This window comes from Haemaphysalis longicornis, unplaced genomic scaffold (genome assembly GCF_048455015.1).
Source record: "Haemaphysalis longicornis isolate Haplotype H1 unplaced genomic scaffold, Haemaphysalis longicornis Haplotype H1 scaffold_1, whole genome shotgun sequence".
Classification (NCBI taxonomy): Eukaryota; Metazoa; Arthropoda; class Arachnida; order Ixodida; family Ixodidae; genus Haemaphysalis; species Haemaphysalis longicornis.
Window position 1 is genome coordinate 163,760,544 of NW_027526203.1, and position 18,837 is coordinate 163,779,380.

General features: G+C 45.6%; 1 protein-coding gene across 5 annotated transcripts in view; it reads right to left on the reverse strand.

Annotated features, from left to right (window-relative positions):
- The window catches only part of LOC144138782 (procollagen galactosyltransferase 1-A-like), a 498,445-nt gene that overhangs the window by 450,286 nt on the left and 29,322 nt on the right, over positions 1-18,837 (reverse strand). For 4 of the 5 annotated variants that reach the window (XR_013315976.1, XM_077671264.1, XM_077671274.1 and 1 more), the window contains exon 8: positions 16,293-16,399. Coding sequence is in view for 4 of the 5 variants with exons in the window: in XM_077671264.1 (XP_077527390.1) it covers positions 16,293-16,399 (107 nt within the window). In the remaining variant the exon portion in view is untranslated. Of the gene's footprint in view, positions 1-15,035; positions 15,473-16,292; positions 16,400-18,837 lie in introns of those variants that run through there. The other variant, XM_077671256.1, reaches the window with a different exon arrangement.

Genomic DNA, 18,837 nt, shown 5'->3' on the forward strand with positions numbered 1-18,837 from the left:
TTTAAACGCCGTCCCAATGAATAAGTAACTCTACTTTACCGCCCCTATTAGGTTTAACCAGAGTCCTTCAATGCTTTTTTGAAAAAGCATTGAAGGACTCTGGTTTAACCTATACGGCTGCACAATTCTGAGGGCTCCAGATTAATTTTGACAACCTGGGGATCTTTAAATCTCGACACACGCGTTTTCGTTTTTCGCTGCGACCAGACAAAGGGCCCCGCTGCTGGCATTGAACCTATGCCCTCCAGCTGTTCGCTCTAGTTTTAAAAACTTCGAACAAACGATTTAGATAGTAAGGAAAACCGCCGAAAGACCGGCGAGTGACTAGCCATATGCGCTCTCTCTATGACATAACAATATGTGCGTGTGTCCGTGCGAGTCTGCGCGTGTGAGCTGCACGTGCGTGGGTGTGTGTGTGTGTGCAATATATATATCCTTTATTCTGAAACCAATTAAATTTCGCTCGCAGTTCTTTACGATATTTTAATAAAATATCTCAGGCACGGCAAAACGCGTCGTTTTATCAAGTTTTGCACGTCCACGAGAAAGGGAAATCCTCCTTCCCCACGAAGTGCAACTTCAGTGCAGTATTCCTCAAATGGAAAAACAAGCTATTTAACAATTCCTGTTTTCATGATGCACAAGAAACTGCTGCGGTGAATCAAATATATTCAAATTAGCAAGTAGTGATGACAGCACCAACATATTGTCACGAAGACAAAGACGACGCAGTTGTCTTGAGGGAAAAACAAGTTTATTGGAGCGAACTTGTGCTCCTCTAATAACTCAAAGAATACAGACGCGGCGAAGCAGCAGTCAACAAAGTGACGTGCGCAGGCGAGTGTCGGTGAATAGAATGCCGCGTGCTCTGCGGGTATTTATCTTTCGGCGCCGGTGTTTCTCGAACCGTCGAATTACATCGAGAACATTGAAGATCAAACAAGATTATTCTAGGCTGGTGACGCTACTTCGAAACACTCTCCCTAACAAAAGAGATAACAAGTGCGGCATACAAAATAATCAATGAACACGCGCTTAACTTGGCACACCGATAACACAGACCGGCGCAGCCGGGTGGTAAAAGCAAAAACATAAATAAACAAATCCAATGCACGGTTCGCGGCAATATCGTCATGTAGCGAAGACGGAAGCGAGCTTCTTGAAGAAATAAACGTTTACTGGAGCGAACTTGTACACCGCAAGGAACTTCGCAAATGATTATCGGCGAACGTAATGCCACGGCGTTTGCTTTCCACGCATTCATCTGTTGCGGTCTCGTTTCTGGAAAAATCGGATTAGGTCGAGAACACTGTTGATGGGACAAGAACAGTCTACGAAAGGGACCGAGAAGCTTCCCCTTTTCGCTATCGAGCTTGCCGATACAGCATGCGAAATAACAAGGATGCGCGCGCTTCGCATGGAACACAAGACAAGGTAGCCGAGCGCGGCCACGTGTTAGGAACAAATAAACATAAGAAGGCATGGTTCGCGGCAATGTTATTAAGGCCTTACACCCCTATGTTTCAAGGCCGCGTTGTGGGGTACACCAGGGTACACTCGCGGGCGGGGAAGGCAGACAAAGTACGCCACGGCTGAAGAGGCTAAAACAACGCGGAATGCCGCTCGTCGTATACCCGCCGTCAGGAGGAAGCGGCGGCAGCTGTCCGTGGAGAGGGACATGAAAGTTAAACAGAAAGATCAACCGAACGTCCAACTAGGCTTCAGCCTTCACAGTCTTAAAAAATTCCAAGTATCCCCCATAATTTCTACTCATTCGAAGCCGGCCTGCGGACCGCTAAACACCCATCGACGGACTGCATCTAGTGCACACACACGACCTAGTAGCATGGAACTCCATCCAACATTCGCAAAATTTAAATACTTACCCCACCGTCCAATGCATCGGTTCACCCTACTCTCCCTGATTTTTACAACACTGTATGGGAAGTTATCCACCTCTATAACCCTTTGAACGCAGATTTTGAAAATTGCGCCGTTAGGACAGGCCGTCAAGCTTTCTGACCCACGTCACTAGAGGGTGCCGAAAATGATACTGAAGGCTTTTGAGACAGCTTGTGTAGATAAAAAATACGTGGTACATTTTTAGAAAAACAGCGCTCTCCCCAACAGCCTCATTGCGGTAGCATCACAAGACTGCTATCATCATCAGCATATTACACGCACGGACAGGCGGGCTAGGCGGGCATGTAGGCGGGCGAGTCGCTGGCATTTCAATGACCTATTTGCATAGAGTTTCATACTAATGATATATTAGTATGAAACTCTATGCCTATTTGTTCTTCCATTCGCTGTTCTAAATGACCATAGTGTCAGAAGTAAAACGACAAGGGAATAATCGATACCAAGCAAATAAAGCTACCGCCTAAGTACTCAGCTTGGACAGCACCACCGCTACGACGCGGCCAACGTCCGTGGCCAATGAATGGAAGCGCTTGAGCCACTTGCACTTGTATTTTACTTGTATTAGACAAGAAGCCTATAGATGAAGCGTTTTTTTTTTTTTTTTGAAACTAGCTAAATATACAAACCGAACATAAGTCAGATAAAACTGCAGTGACAAGAAAAACTCGGCAACTTTACCCTAAAAGAAGAGGTTGCAAGAAAATAGGCGAGATAACGCCCTGCAAACTTGTATGCAGATCGTAGTTCGTATCGAAAATGAACCAGATCCCGCTGTTTCACAGATCAAAATGAGCCAAATCCATTTGCCCAACGGGAGTCTGCTTTTGGCTTGATTGTTCGAACTGTTTAGTGTTGTTTGGATTGGAAAACGTTTATTGAGCATAAAGTGGGTGGCTTTCTTAGTCCACACACTTTTTTTTTTTTTGCTTTTCGTAGTTGGCTTATCATAATTTCAGACAGCAATTAGGAGCTCGGCGAAAGATCTGTCGCCGGACGTCCACGACAAAGTGAACAGAAGAAGTGAACAAACTGAAACAGAGAGATGTGAAACAATCATTTCATCTCGTCTCCCCCGTCCCTACGAAATAACTCTGGTTATGCTGATTTTTTTACTCCCACATTTACCATGTTAGTACTTCACTAAATAACCGCGCAGCTTACAAGCCCTGGCAAATCTCTCCGCCCCCCCCCCCCCCCCCTTTCTTTCTCTGAGCGTACGAACCACTTTATTAAAGGGACACTGAAGTGATATGTAAACATTGCGGGATTACTTGCGCAAATTGTAGTCCGGAGTCCCCAGGCCATGTTACGACCACTCTGGGCGCGTTTACGCGATTTTATTTAGTAGAAAAATTAATTCGAAAATGCTGTCCTCCTCTCTTTACGCTCGCCCATTTTCTGCGGCGTTTTCGTGTGACGTCGCGAGGAGCCGAGCTCGCAATTGGCTGCGCTACCGCACGGCTCCCCGGCATTCAGACAGAGTCAGTCGGCCCAGCGTTTCGTCCGCCGGCCGCCGACGGGTCGTCGCAATTCGTTCGCTCAGTTGAAACGAAGCCAGGACACGTTTGTGAATGGAAGAATGGGCCTTTCTTTACTTGGTTAGTTTGTACACTGTATCTAGCTCCAAGTCAAGGTCGCTTCACACAAGCACTGCACAAGCGCACATGCGACGCTTCGCTGACTGGTACGCCAGTAGGAAAATATAAGGCCTCTTGAAGGCGGGAGAAGAGTCAGCGAAGTCAATATAGGTACTAAGGAAATAAAATCAACTGATATTTTTACCGTACAGCGTAAAAAAATCACGCCATATCCACGGAATGGATGATATGATAAGTGGGGCGAAGCTCGAGAGGGGGAGATCATCGGTAACCGTAACTCTCCCGTGAAAGTTCGCCCATTGCATCATTAAGAAAGACGTAAGACTGTGTGCGTACATTGTACAAATCAACTTTTATTTTCGGTGTCAATGCTCCCAGGCCCAGACCTGGTGAAAGATCCCGCGCCATCGAGGACTACCCCGCACCTCCACCACAATTTGTCACGTAGGATGGGACACAACGGTAAAGAAAGAACTTTTATTTAGGGCGAACTTGTGCCCGAACAAGACGAGAGGAAACGAGCAAAGGTCCTTGCGTCTCGTTCGATCTCCGAGAACGACTGCCTGCGTTCGTGGCGTGATCTCTTGCGTGATCTCCCCCTCGCAGCGCACGTGCGCTCGCGCCTCCGTTGGCGAACACAGACAAGCTCGCGCTCCCGGTGCCGAGTTTGCGCTGCCGGTTGCAGCCGGTTCTTGCGCGCGCAACGCGGTCCACTTTGCGACATCTCCGAAAGCATGCGGCGGTCACGTACCTTGAGACACAAGGGATGGACAGACCCATGGCTTTAGGAGCTTCGCCCCTAAAATAGGGTGCGGGAAACACTTTTTTGCGCTGGGCGAACAAGCACAGCGGTCAGCAGCACGACTACGCATCTGCGAACGCTTTTCCGTCTACGAAATGCAATTGCTAGACGTGAGCTATTGTGGAAACTCGGGGGACGCTTACTGCACGAGCGCAATACAACAAATAGTCACCTAAGCTGCTTGAAATGCCAAAACTAAATAAAAGTGTAAACTTGTTGTATAATATATACCTCATATTACCAAGGACGGCGGAGCCCATCCCGTGGCCGAGTGGTCTGGGGCGCAAGGTATGTTGCCGCAAGTGTTTTGCAAGTCACGAGTTCGAATCCCCGCGGGTACGTTTTTTTTTTTTTTTTTGTAAGTTAACTTTTTCGTTTTCTGCCGATGTTTTCTACACTGAGTTCACCTTTTTTTTGGGCCGCAACGTTCATGGCTCCACGAACTAGTTCACAGAACGCGCGCAGGCTGGCACTGGCGCGCTAGCGAGTTCTCGTTGGCGTGCTGTTGCCATAAGCACCGACTGCTTGCGGGCAGTGGGCACAGGCCAGAATGAACAGACCCTTGGCCTGGTGCGAACACGCTTTTTACGGTACAGGCATGAGTGAGGCAAGCTCCAAATATGGGGGAAAAGCGCATGACATTTGGGCTTCTGCGGGTACGCGGAGGGCGTCCATGCACTGCGTAGGCCTCGGCTAGTGAATGCTACGATTCCAAGCCGTCCTGGGAGGCTTATCTTTATGCATTTTTACAGCTGACAACATGGCAGGCAGAAGCGCGGTACGATGATTACTGAGTTATTGAGAATGCCCATCCAACAACGCCACCGGTTGTGTTTTACAGAACCGAAACCGAAACTTGTTTGGTTGCACACCTTGGGCCAACGTTACTAGATTATTTTCAGTTGTAAAACTGGGCGGCGCTGCCCGGAACCGCCACCGATCCTTCTCTCTGTGGCGCTGCAGTCGCAACCGGCTCGGTAGACGGGGCGCTCGCAGGCGGTTTCGCTTCTCCCTTCGCGTTCCTAGTTCAGCGCTCGGCGCATACGTTTCTCGTGCGTGCGCGGGCGCGTGGGTGGGCGCACACATCTGGTAATTATTTACATTCTCGGAAGCAAATAGCTACAATAAACAGCAGACACAATGACATTTTTTTCGCCCCTTGGGTGGTTCTTCCGGGTCCTTTTTTTGCCGAAGAGCAGTACTCGCAGTAGCGTGCCCCGGTCTCCGGCGTTTCTTGTTCGCGCGGTCGTTCTCCGTATACTGTTGAATGCGCGATGCCGTTCGAGTGGCACGTTTAGTGATTTGCCAGCGACTGTATTCCATTGATGTGGTCCTCTGCATGTGAGGCTGAGGCAGACAATGCCGACCTACTTCGTTCCCGGGTGTACCAGTGGCTACAGCAGCAACAATTAAGAGCAACACGGACAGGAACTTCTTCTCGGCTCCCAAAGATGCGACGCTTCGCCCGCTATAGAATAAGGCCATCCCGCGTGCGGATAAGGAGCTTTCGACAAAGTCCAAAGTGTACGACTGCCATTTTCACGTAAAGGACATCGAAAAATTGTTCGTACACAAAATGACGTTCACTCTGAGGAATTCTCTGCGCGCGTCATCAAATCGTATTAGGTGACGCGCATGGATTTCTATTCCAGATTCCTTCAGTGAGAACGTCCCTTGAATGTGCAGGTTAAGTCGGCGCGCAAACGCGCTAAGCTACTGTAAGCACGCTGGCAAAGTTGGAGTTGTAAATGAAAAAAAAAAAAAAAAACCTTGCATACATGTATCTATTCATTACTGTTTTTCTGTTAACATGCTTTGTTATTATGTAGCCATATTCACCGTAAGCAAAAAAGATGTGGAGTTGCTTTCTAAATAAAAATGCTTGCATGTTTCTATTCATTACTTACTTTGGTTCTCTTAACGTGCTTTGGTGTATTGTATAGCCATGTTCACCTTAAGAAAAAAAGATGTGGAGTTGATTGTAAATAAAAAAAAACGTTGGATATATTTTTCTACTTTGTGTCTGCCGTAAAGTTGTACTGTGAAAACCAATGAATTGCTGAAAAGAACTTTATGCTTATTGACATGTAAGCTGGTTTAACTTAGTCACTTAATTGACTAAATAATTCTTTCAGTTAGAGATATTTCGCCTTTTGCAGAAATGTCGCTTAGAGATATTTCGCCTTTTGCAGAAATGTCGCTTCTTAGTGACGTTTGGTAAAGCTAACTGTTGTCAGGGCAAAACATGGAAATGATACTATTCTAAAAAGGACGTCGAGAAAATTAGGAAGTTTCGTCTTCGAGTGGCCTGAATTACTAGAGCCAATAAGTGACGTAGTTCCAATGCTGACCTTGCTTCTTTGGCTGGAAACAAAATGAGCGGTTTCATGATTTTTTATAAAATTCGGAAGAGTCAATCAAACTAAGCTTTAACGGAGGCTTATTCTATGCTACCAGCTCGCTGCAGACCGTTCACGCTCGTGGTTGACTGCCAGCGAGCAGCCGACGCAAGCGCGCGCAAACTACGATGCGCTTCGGCTGACCTGTTGAAGAAAGCAAAGAAATGAGCCGTAACGAACGGCTTTTACGCCCCACATTAGCGATCCTGAGCAGCTACTGGAAAGTACTCTGGCCTAGATGTAGTCTGGACGCGGACAACTTGGCGGGTAGCGGGTAGTCTTTAATATTATCGCACGCTAACGTCATGAGAAGGCCGAAGAGGCGTTGGGAGAGGCGCCGTTGCACGCGACGAGCAGCGGCCGGGTAGAGCAAAATGCGGCGGTCTCGCCCTCTCGCGGCACGCCGAGAAACGGAGACGCCGGCGATGCACGACGCATGGGGAGAGTTTTACAACTGAACCTATCTAGTAACGTTGCCTTGGGCATCGTCCAATCACGGTGCCCGCTCCTCCCAACGTCACAGCTTTAGTTGGTGCGGCCGCCGCAAACCGCGCATGGTAGTTTTTCTTCTTTCGCGCTTTGTAAAATAATTACCGATTTGTCAAACGGATAAACGATGAAAAGTGTGCTAATTTGAGCCAGTCTACGCAGTACAAGCAAAAACGGGAGCTTGACAAATGCACTTCAGTGTCCCTTTAAGGTGAAGATATGGCCAGCCTTCTTGTGAAGCGTTTTGGAAATTCGTGTCAAGGCAATGAAGAGCTTGCTTACTTCGTGAGTGCCTTCAGGCGTGCCCAAGAAAATGATCCCACGGAAGAATTCGAAAAGAGATGCTAATGATGCCAAGAGGACTCACCTTCTCTTCATGTATAGTACTACTGTTCTTGAAGCCCCGTTGCATACTTTTAATGCCTTTTCTGCCAAAACTCCATCTCACCATTCTTGAAAGTCAAATTAAATAAAGTTTCCATACGAACGCCGCATCAACATGAGTGTTTCAATGCAATATTGGCCAAATCCAAACTTATCATCGCAATATTGCTCAAATTCACAGCATAATTTTTAATTACTTGTAGCCATAAACTTCTCCTACCTCACATGTAAAACATATCATAAAATAGCATTGACAGGGTTGCATTTAGGTTCGGTAAGAAACTTTCACTTGTTTCTCAAATTCGCTTTAGGTGGATTTGGTTCATTTAGAAAAAAAAAATGCCTCCTATGTTGTTGACGGCTGTGGTATTAGCTGTGGCAGGCATCTACAGCACGCACTGACTTTGGCGAGGAGCAGTGTCTTGATTTTTACTCAGCCGGCCAACCTACTTCCTCTCACTGACAGTGATCCTGGCTAGTCCGAGCGCAAGTGGTTTGGCCACTCGGGTGGAGAGTGGGGGAGAATAAATTTTTAGTTGTCAAGCAGAGGCTGATGTTATGGGCCTCGCTCCAGGAAGGGCATCACTCATCCGGGATTCAATCTTACAAGAGAGCAGTCTGTCTTGATTTAATGGTGGTTTGGGGGAAATCAAGTAACTGTTGCCCACAAATACTGCAGCTGTTATCACAAAAATCAAAGCTCAGTCTGCACAATACTGAAAACCACAAGTAGTTAGTGACAATGGGCCAACTTTGCAAGGGCATCACAGCTCCACTTGTGACATCCACAGTTACGAGGTATGTCAGAGTGAGCAGTAAAGACAGCCAAGTCACTAAGGAAGAGTAATGGCAAGGACCTGCATCTAGCATTCACAGGTTACAGTGGGGCCTATAGTTCCATTTGATTGTATTACCTGAATGCTAATGTGCAGTTAACACATTAGTAACCATGTTTTTAGTGCTGGCCTCTCTTGTATGACTGAGATATTGCATCGCTGCTAACATTCATTTGGCGGGAAATTTGAAAGTTTGTCAATGATTCTCGAGTTTTTTCGGTTAAAAAAACGTCTTTCGTGAAAATGGAGCTGAATGAGTAACCAAAGGCTATACTCGGTGACAACTTAAGAACGGCACCAGAAGTTGCCGCTGTGCCTTATCACCGTAGCCGGATGTTTCTCCGCACGGCGCAAGTAGGGCGTTACTGGGGATATTTTGAACTTGACGTGAGCCGTTCCCGTGATTTTTTGGACTTAATATGCTTATAAACGACTCCAGTGACGACAAACAAACTGCGTGAGACAAAACAGACGGTATCACGCATTCATAGCAAACCCCTTTCAAAACGCGCGCGCACTGACGTCACGGGTCCGGCGCTTTGGCGGAGTGATACACTACGTGAGGTGGTGCCGTTCTTGAGTTGTAACCGAGTATAGTTTTTTAAAATTGAACAAAGCTGTAGTTTGCCTTCATGGCCCTCAAAAACCCTAAGTGATGGTTTGACTTTAATGAGAAAATTTGTAACAAGTAAACAAACGTCTCTGGAGCATGCCAGAATAGAACTATCGCTCTTATAATTTATTGACCCTATGCTCAAGGCAAGACTACCACAGCAGATTCCCCACCAAATGAAAACACTTTACCATTGCATTGGCCTCAACACTGCATTCGCGAACAGCCAATTCCACACTGGCCTGAACTCCGACCCTTATTACGACAAGTGTGAGGGCTGTGAGAATACATAACACACTTTACTTGAGTACCTGGCCTGTTTACAGGCACGGCATGCTTCCTGCAAGGACTGGAGCGCCCACAGACAGGTTCAATCATGCTAGCAATCATCCTCAAAATGATAAAGCACAGTAACGTGAAGTCTTGCACTCCTTGCTTTATTATTTGAATGACATGGCTACCACAGGAAAACATTATGCTAAGCTTTGGCTGTCAAAAAGTGATTTTTGTTTTGCTTATGCGAACTGCTGTAATTGAAATGTCCACGTCTCTTTTTCTCAAACTTTTTTTCGCCATTTGTTGGCCTGCCTCTTCCTAGGGTCCTGCTGTAGTCCTGCTCTGCTGCAGCCGAGTAGCCTGTAGTCATTCAAATGCTGTCATTCCGCTCTGTTTTTCAATAAAGATTTCTGTCTCTCCACATCTGTTCAATTCTTTTCGTGTGTGCGGGAACTTCTTTTTTAAATTTTGATACAGAGTCCGTACTCACAACTAAATTTCGACAGCCCTAACAACGTATTCATTATCCCATACGACATGTCGTCGACAGTTTTTCACAATGGGACCTCCTGACACACTCTGCACCCAACAAAATATTCACGGAAGAGTGAAAACCAAAGCAATGCAGCATACTCTCTGTACATCTACAGCTCCGGGGTGCACAACTAAACAATGTAACCAAGAAGGCTCAGTGGGCTACAGCCTCCAAGTAAAGTGGGAGCACTCAAACAACAAAGTTTCCAGGCCCCTGCATTCTTCTGACCTATGCGGCTGCGCACTACTCAATAGCATGAGGAGAGAATGATGACCAACTTTTCACAAGGGACCCGGGCCTCTAATCTTGCTCTTCACTGACATCGAGGACTCCATCAGGAGCAAGATTCTGGTACTGCTCCTCAAGACAAGGGACAGTGCGTAATCCTGCTCCTCTTGATCGCAGGAGAGTACCTTCGAGCATGGCCAGGAGCACGGGAGAGTACCTTGGCCTCCAGTTTTGGTAGTGCTACTTCCAAGGGCACTCGAAAGGAGCGACTGGCCCTAACCCTCTCCCTTGCATCCGACTCTGGCTTCCGGAGTTATTGTCCCTCGCAGTTTGTTTTTCTGAAGGATGACGCAGCGAACAAAATGAGTGCTTGGATATACACATAAAAAAAGATTATTTAAACATTTTAATAATGGTAAAGTAAACTTAGTAAAACCATCTTGCTGCACTTTGGCAATTTCTTGCCCTTAAGCACACAGGAATTCTGCTGCAGAGGCTGCGATGGGAAGATGCACAATGAGGAAATATGTATCCCTTTGTTTTCATCGGCGGATCCACTCACTTGTAGTCCTCTAAGGCATTCTTTCAAATCAGTGAAATGCAGAAAAACCTGCCAGGAAACTAAACGAGTCTAAAATGCTGATGTCAACCACCCAAGCCTTTGTTTCACCACAGACATGGTATGGTGAAACATGCTATGGTCAAAGTTTATTCGTTTTGCTTACACCTAAAAAAAACAATGTGGTCATCAAAGAGCCTGAAGTATCTAGTCTGCTTCATTGGTATTGGATAAAGGCTTTGGACTTGTGGGCAGCCTGGAGAGCGATGCATAAAATGGCAGCAGCAACGGTCAGAAAACCCAGCTAGCTCTTAGGTTTAGCTTGTGTTGCACACATTCCGATGATGGTTCTGCCGTGTCGCCCAATGTGGCAGCTGCAAATATCTGCACTATAAGCAGTACCTCACTATAACCAAAACATGCACAAACCAAGCCACATGTACAATGCATACTTTTCAAACCTTCTTTATTTACCAGGACTCAAAAAAATTCATTCTTTATTTACCATCACTCAAACAAATGCTACTTAAAAACTCAGGCATGGTGTTTCTTTCAAGTCTTTCTCCCATCAGCTGCTGCTGCAAGGGTTTTCAAAATTGCAGACAAGGCTTTAACTTTGTTTCTTTTTTGTTTCGAGCAAGCACATTTGCGGATGCCATGGCAGCAGAAGCTTGGAAAATACCGGCGGTGGAACATGATCAGAACACAGGCCTTCGTACTTTTCTGCTTTGCATGCTCCCTCATTCGCTGGAAATGTGAAAGGCTCATCGGCACATTCCGGTAGAAACAACTTGCGGCACAACAGCTCCCTATCTTCAGAGGCATGCCAGGGGAAAGGGAAGTTGGGTTTTTACGTGACTTCAAATGGTATGCGTGAATGAAAGGTCGCCTTATTTTTTTCTTTTCGTGGAAGACCGATTCCTTCCTGTTTTTTCCAGCCCTGAAACAACACAACAGCTTCTCCAATTGATCAGGGTCCCCAAAAACACGTTAAAACAGGTATTGTGCTTCTGGTGACCACGTTTCAAGCAGTATGCTTACACGCAGAGTTCTACAGGAAGCAAACCAGTGGTTGCAAAAACGCGCATTATACCCGGTCCCGCACTGTATGCTATTGCACTATAACTGGTCTGCGCTACAGTGATACTTCACATTTTCAAACTGAGAATGTTGTTTTGAAAAAACTTGTTCATTTATCGTTGTTACGATAAGAAAAGCTTGAAAACAGCCACAAATATTGCACTGTGTCCCTATGGATTGCCTTAATCTAGTGCTTGTGGCACTCATGCAGCTTCAGCACTGCTCAACAAGTAATATTCACCCCATTTTGTTAAACTCCCCCGAAGTTAAACTTGGACAAAACATACGTACACAAGTTGTACATACATAAGTTGCAATATATGTACACTGAGCCTTCTAATTTGGTGTTGTTTTGACTCCAGTGGAGTTCTTGAGAAACTGCTACAGCTGCTCACTTTCTATGGATTTATATGCAGCGCTGATGCAGGGTCTCCAATCCCAAAAGTAAAAGGTAATGACATACGCTGCAGCACTGCAGGATTGAAGTCCTCCAGTGCGACACAACAAAGACAATTTTCTAGATTGCAAGTCTCTTTCTCGGGTAGATATATTTTTCGCATGTTGCAAGCACACCAGACCTGATGAACGTTGCCTTTTGCCAGCAGAACAGAGTTTTTGCACTTTTTTCTATAAGTATAGAAAAGTTATTCACACTGACATTTTGGTGTGACAAAGGTTAACATATTTTTGTTTGCATAGATGCCAGTCACAGTGACTGAAATATGGTAGTTGCAGGTCTGCAATGAATGTATTAAGAATTAGAGATATCACAGGTATTGCAGGCCTCATGGGCATTATCCATTTGTGGTATGTGCTCAACTTTCTATCTAGAGCATGGTTTCTCAAAGTGGGTTCCACGAAACCTAGGAGTTCCGCAGGCCCCTTCTCAGGGTTCCGCGAGCCACTGATAAATTTTCCCTGGTTCCGCAGTCGCAAAGTCTTATATGGTAAACTTGAGGTGCGATCGATTTCCATTACTCACGCCCGAGTGTCAGTAAGCACATCTCGGCGCATAACAGAAACGCGCAAGCTGCGCAATAAATCTCGCCAGCAGCTTGTAGCCAGCCAGACTCCGAAAACGGGCCACGTGGTTAAACTATTGCACTTGAATTTCGGCCTTATATTACCCCCATGCGCATTTCTCCTGTTCGGAGATAGGTGCCACTAGCGTACGCATTCGCGTAAAGTCGACGGGAAAAAAAACGATACCCTTGCTTGCTTTTGAATTTATTGCACGTTAATGTAGCATGAACGGAAGGAAAACTGGCGGGAGTGGGGGGGGAGGGGGGGTTCCTTGGCACTTAACAGAACTTAGCAGGGTTCCCTGGGACCAACATGCTTGAGAACCCCTGTTCTTGAGCAGCAAATAAAAAGGGATAAAAAATGGCATTTCCCAATGAGCTGCACAGGGAGCAGCAATAAGGTGATACTGAAAGATAATATACCGTATAATCTCAAGAAAGAGCCACACCCGTGTATGGGCTGCTAAACTAATAATTTTGAAAAAAAAAGTTGTCCATGTATTAGCCGCACATGCCTTTTCAAAGCGCCCACCTACACTGCTGCATTGAGCCGCCACCAGCGGCCTCCCTAGGTAGCACAAGAAACTCCCTAGATAAGGGCATTAAGCCTGCCCTGCCGATACCACGAGTTCTCTCTCCCTCTTTTGAGGCAGCCTCACAGTGTAAGCGGCGTTGAATGCTTCTTCGTTGTTTGTGTGCTGCTGTTGAAAGTGCAACGGAACAGTCGCCCTCCACTACGAAAACACCGACAGTGATATGCCGTGCATGCAACCACAGCTTGACTAATTTTTAAATGGGAGAAAAAAGTTTTTGTGTATAGGCTGCCCCCCCCCAAATCACCGCCAAAATTTTTGAAAAAAAAAAAAAAACCTCGCGGCCCTTACACAACTTTATAGGGTAGTTGTTTGAAATACAGAATTTCATTTCGATTGATTGTAGGGTTTAACGCGCCAACGCAACGCAGGCGATGAGGCGCGCCGTAGTGGAGGGCTCCGGATTAATTTTGACCACCTGGGGATCTTTTACGTGCGCCGAAATCCCGTACACACGGGCGTTTTTGCTTTTCGCCTCCATCAGAAAAGCGGCCGCCGCGGCCGGGAATTGAACCCGCGATCCAGAATTTTATTTCATAAATAAGCTCTGTTCTAGGTCCAACTTTGGTTTGGATTCCCCTACTTCCTTTTTTTGTATGGAAAGCATGGGTGCTAATGAAAATGTTTCATTGTGTAGTTCTGCTGACTACGGTCTTTCTGCAGATAGGAAGGATGGTTGCTTCCATCTCATTGCTTAGCTTCTTGTTGGAGTGAAGGCTACTTCACTACCAAACTATAATAACAAAAACAAGCTCTTTCCCAGAAGCCCCTCATTAAAACTACTCTTTCCTTCACCTATGACATCCCACATCTCCTACCAAGTAAACTGCACAGTTCAAACTTTTTCCTTCAAAGCCAATCTGCAGGCCACACGTGACAGCACAAATTCCAGCTGCTATGTTTCGTAATACATTTTTTAGACCAATAGTGCCAAAATGGGAGTCTGCAAAGGCATTCTAACTGTAAATAAAACTGGCATTCATCTCGGTAAAAACATCCCCCCCAACATTGTCCTTCCCCTCTTTCCCCATCAATCTTTTTCTTTGTTCCTCTTTTCTTTTCTTTTTTTTTCTTTTTTTTTCTGTTAGACCTCAGTAGCAGGGCACTCTCACACTGCCACTTCTTTCGCACAGTATGTGCCTTTTTTTGCTTCCCCACATGAAGCCAAAGCTATGTGAGATTGCCCAGACTACTTAAAAATCATTGGAAAAGCACAAACAAAAGCATCGTCATAGACAAAAAAAAATTATATACTATACACATTTTCCCATTTTTGTAGGGCCATAGAAGGGGTGCTCGTAAAAGAAGAGTACCAGTGACATTACCCACAGGAGGAAGCTACTATGACAGCATATAAACAGTCGGCAGCTCGGCCTCCCTCTTAGTGGGGATGAAGATGCTCAAGACCACTCTACCGAGCTTTGCGATACAGCCACGGGTAAGAACCACTGTGTTATATAATAAAATACCAAAGCCTTTTCAGGCAGAGCATTCGAGCACATGAAAATCAAGCCCCTACCTCATTTCACCAAGCGAAGGAATTGACACATAGTTTTTCTGGGGGGAATGGTGGGGTATCCATCATGAAGCACTCTGGTTTCCCTTCTGAATGCTACTCCATGCAGGCTGTCAGCACTAAGGTGTGTTAAAACTATTTTGTGAAACTGCCAGCTGATCTGTAATTAATTCACCTCCAAGTAAGCATGGCACCACAGCTTGCTTAGACACAGAAACTGAGCACAACACAAGACAGACACGACAGCTGAGTAGTCACAAGTGACACCTTTATTTAAAAAAATCAGAAGAAAATGCCCTAGCTTCATTATCACCTAGAAACATAGTCGCTTGATAAAATTATTCTGTACCGTACAATTTTATTGCCCTCGTGAGATGATATAACAAGTGGCAAGGCACTTACTGCTCACAATATATGCTTTCATTTTGAATGTGCAAGAGCAGCTTACTTCCCTGGTAAAAAGAGAGAATGAAACCCACACAGAAAGGGCACTGAAGAAGGGCACACTTAATTGGCACCTGATGAGGCCTGTCCAACACATGCAAAGCCACACCAATATGATGATGATCGAGTGCCTTTATCGAAGGGTTTGATAGCGCTGGACTCTACGGTCTTCAGCCTGTGTGTGAGGGATCTATAAAACTTGATTCTTTACTGTCTTCTAAATTCCCCCTGCAGCACTATAATTATGGCTTTATTCTCAAAGGCCAAGGCACAAGTAATCAGCCCATCACCCATGCAACCTCCAGGGCATGCAGAACGTTTCAGAGCTGTTTAGTTTTTACTTACTGCAAACAAGTCATAGCGCCTAAAGTGTAAAATGACAGAACAAGAAATAAGAAGAGCCGAAAACGAGCATTCAGACAGTTGTTCTCATCTCCTCGTTTTTGTTTGTTTGCACGTGCACGCATGTATGTGTGTGTATTTCTGCTTCCAGTACAATAAATACCCCCCAATTTGAACTCTCAAATTGTGTTCCAAAATTGAGGATACTCCTTTCGGTATATAGAAATTGGAGGTCAGCATGCACCTCTTACTCTACCGTCATGCCAGAGATGAGCTTGCCATTTCAGGAACGAAGTATGAAGTGTGTCCAACACTAAATTCAATGCTGTTTCGTTTTCGTTCGCTGCCAATAACCCATGGTACCCATCGTACCTAAAGTGGGAAACGATGGGGAAAAAAAAATCATGAGGCAGATCTGTTAAGCTGCCATTATAGTTTGCTCGCTTTTGTTCCCACACGTGTATGTATGCATGCATATTTGAGCTTTAGGTATCACGAAAGCTCTTGGACTTGCCCAACTCTCCATCCTGTTCCAGAGCACTGAGACGCATGCGTTTAGGGTACTCGTTTGAGGATCCTAAAGGCTACTCCACAGGCTACTCCGTAATAGTATACTCCACAGGCATTTCACAGGAACATCATGCAATACTCACTTTCCGTCGATGGCGGCGGTGGCCTTGAAGGCGATGCCGAGCTCCTGGAAGCAGTAGTCCATGCGCTTGCGCCGCTCTGGCCGACGCTCCAAGTTGATGAGGTAGACCTGGGAAAGGAGGAGATACACATAGTCTAATTTCGGAGCAGCACACTTTTCATCAGGCACCGGCACACTGGCGTCTCCTGAAGCAATACCACCACCCTCCTCTTGTGCAAGGACAGCTGTACTTCCATGCGGATTGCCAAGTTAAATTTCCCCAGAAAAAGAACTCCTGCACATAACTACCAACAGAGTGGATTGCAATTGGAGGTGTCCAAGCTACTTGAGAGATCTGAAGGGGATGAAAGAAGGGGGCAGTTGGTGGTTGAGTGGGCAAGCGGAGGTTTATGTTGCATTTTCGTATTGAACCAGCTGCATCATCTGCTTCCACTGACCATCAAACAATGTAAAACAAAAGTTCTGTTTTAAGGTGCCATTACTTTGTTAGGACTCGTCCACATTCAATAACAATGCAGCAATTCATAAAAGAAGGCAATTGCTTTTACCCAAGACACACACAGATTTACGAATTTTGCTCAAACAGGCCAAACTGTGGCAACGTGTGGGTAGGTAGATATATGAAGCGCAATAACTGAACCCTGTAAATAAGCAGTTCCATATTTTTACCACTGTAGAATAACATGAAGAGCTAGGTGTTTAGGCTACCAGAGCCAAGGGACAAACAACAAAATAAAAATGGACAGGACACGTGCTGATACTCAATTCTGCACATAAACTCCTTAATCACGGTAACCATCATGTTCATATAAACAGACAAATTTCAGGACTTCATCTAGTAATAGCATTACTGGAGTCATGAAAGTGTTTTAGGAACACAACTTCATGCACTTGCAAATTCCTTCTTTTCTTTTTTTTTCGATTTGACAACCTACTATTTATAAAGCGCAAAGTTGGACGATTTGATTACGAACTAAGGAATTCAATGTACTAGCGAACATTAACACAGGGACAACGCTAAAAAAGAGACTTCTTTAGCTTTGTCTCTGTGTTAATGTTGGCAGTACAATGAATTATCTGTTACTTATGTGTGTCAAGAAGAGGGCTGGGAGGAACTGAATGGTACCTGGCACTTGCCATGACAGTACTGCACGCATGCATCCACTTAACATGTGAAACATTGTGTGTAGTCTTTAAATGGATGACACACTCCCAAAATGGGCAAGATAAGTCTTCAAAGCCACACCAACCAGGAGACGTGACTTCTGTGGATCCCTGTAGCTAGACACTCCACACTAAAGAATTCGCGCCGTAGGTAGGTGTTTGCACATCGGATGACAGTGGTAGCTCATAGAGGATTGAGAGATGTGGCACTGAACATGAATGAGAGGAAACATTCCATGCGCTTTGTTTCTTAACCTTAAGTCACCCGTAAAGTTCAGTCATCTGCCTGTATGCCTATCCCCTGTATCACTAACGTTTCCTCTTTTTCACCCCCTCCCTTCCCCCATGCTCAAATGCCTTTAGTCAGGGGTGCTCAGTGCATCAGCAAAGGTAAAATTCTTCAACTGCTCGGTATCACAAAAAAATAATAATAACAACTGCAGCAAACATGCATTCCCTGCAACTTTTGTGATGAGTGAGAATGAATGAGCAGGAGGTGTTCAGGGAGTCGTAAACATTGTATCATGCCCTAAGCAGATTAAAGCCTACGATGCGTAGATCATGTTCCGAGTTGTTTCGGCCGATTTACACACAATTTTCTTACTAGAGAAGTGCATTCAAAAGTGTTTCCCTTGCACCATTTTCCCCGCCAATTTGCAGCCACTAGCTATGATGACACACTGGCAAGTTTGCAAGGCTAAATTTAGTAGATTGCCAGAATGTCTAACCTACGCAACCTGTGTTGCATAGGTTATAATAAGTTAGCGTGACATCGTTACATCAGCTGATTTTGTGTCCACAGGTGCACGGAGTCTAATAATCTGCTACCTGTTTGAGCTAAACGAGGGCCCTAGACTTCCACTAAACAGGCTTGCAAGAGCCCTTTCTGTGGGAGAATTTCCAAGACTGCTGTCGACATCTTACTCCAGAAGCCACACAAGAAAGGCCAGGACTGTTTGGATGCCGGCTCATTCGACCCTCCATGAAAACACCATTGCTCACACAACCGTTGGAGATCTATGCCACCACCAGACAACCTGAAAGTACTAGGCAGAGACTGTGCACCCTGTGCTCACTTACCAAAGACCACTCAGTATTATAAGTACGAAATCAAGACCCATTCAAAAGCCCGGAGCACTCTAGCCAGCTTCTGCAGTCTAACAACTGCCCTCAACCGACCAAATTCCACCTGCTGTAGCCTACAAAGTTCTCCCCTCTGTATAAGTTCTGCAATACCTTCGACAGCCTGTGCCACATTGTAAGGGAGTTTTCGGCGAACCCCACGACTGACAGAATCTCCCACTATTCCCATGAGCCCCAAGAGGAGGAGCTGTCCAGCTCTGATCATGACTTCCAGCTTTGGCTGGTGGAAAGGGCTGTTG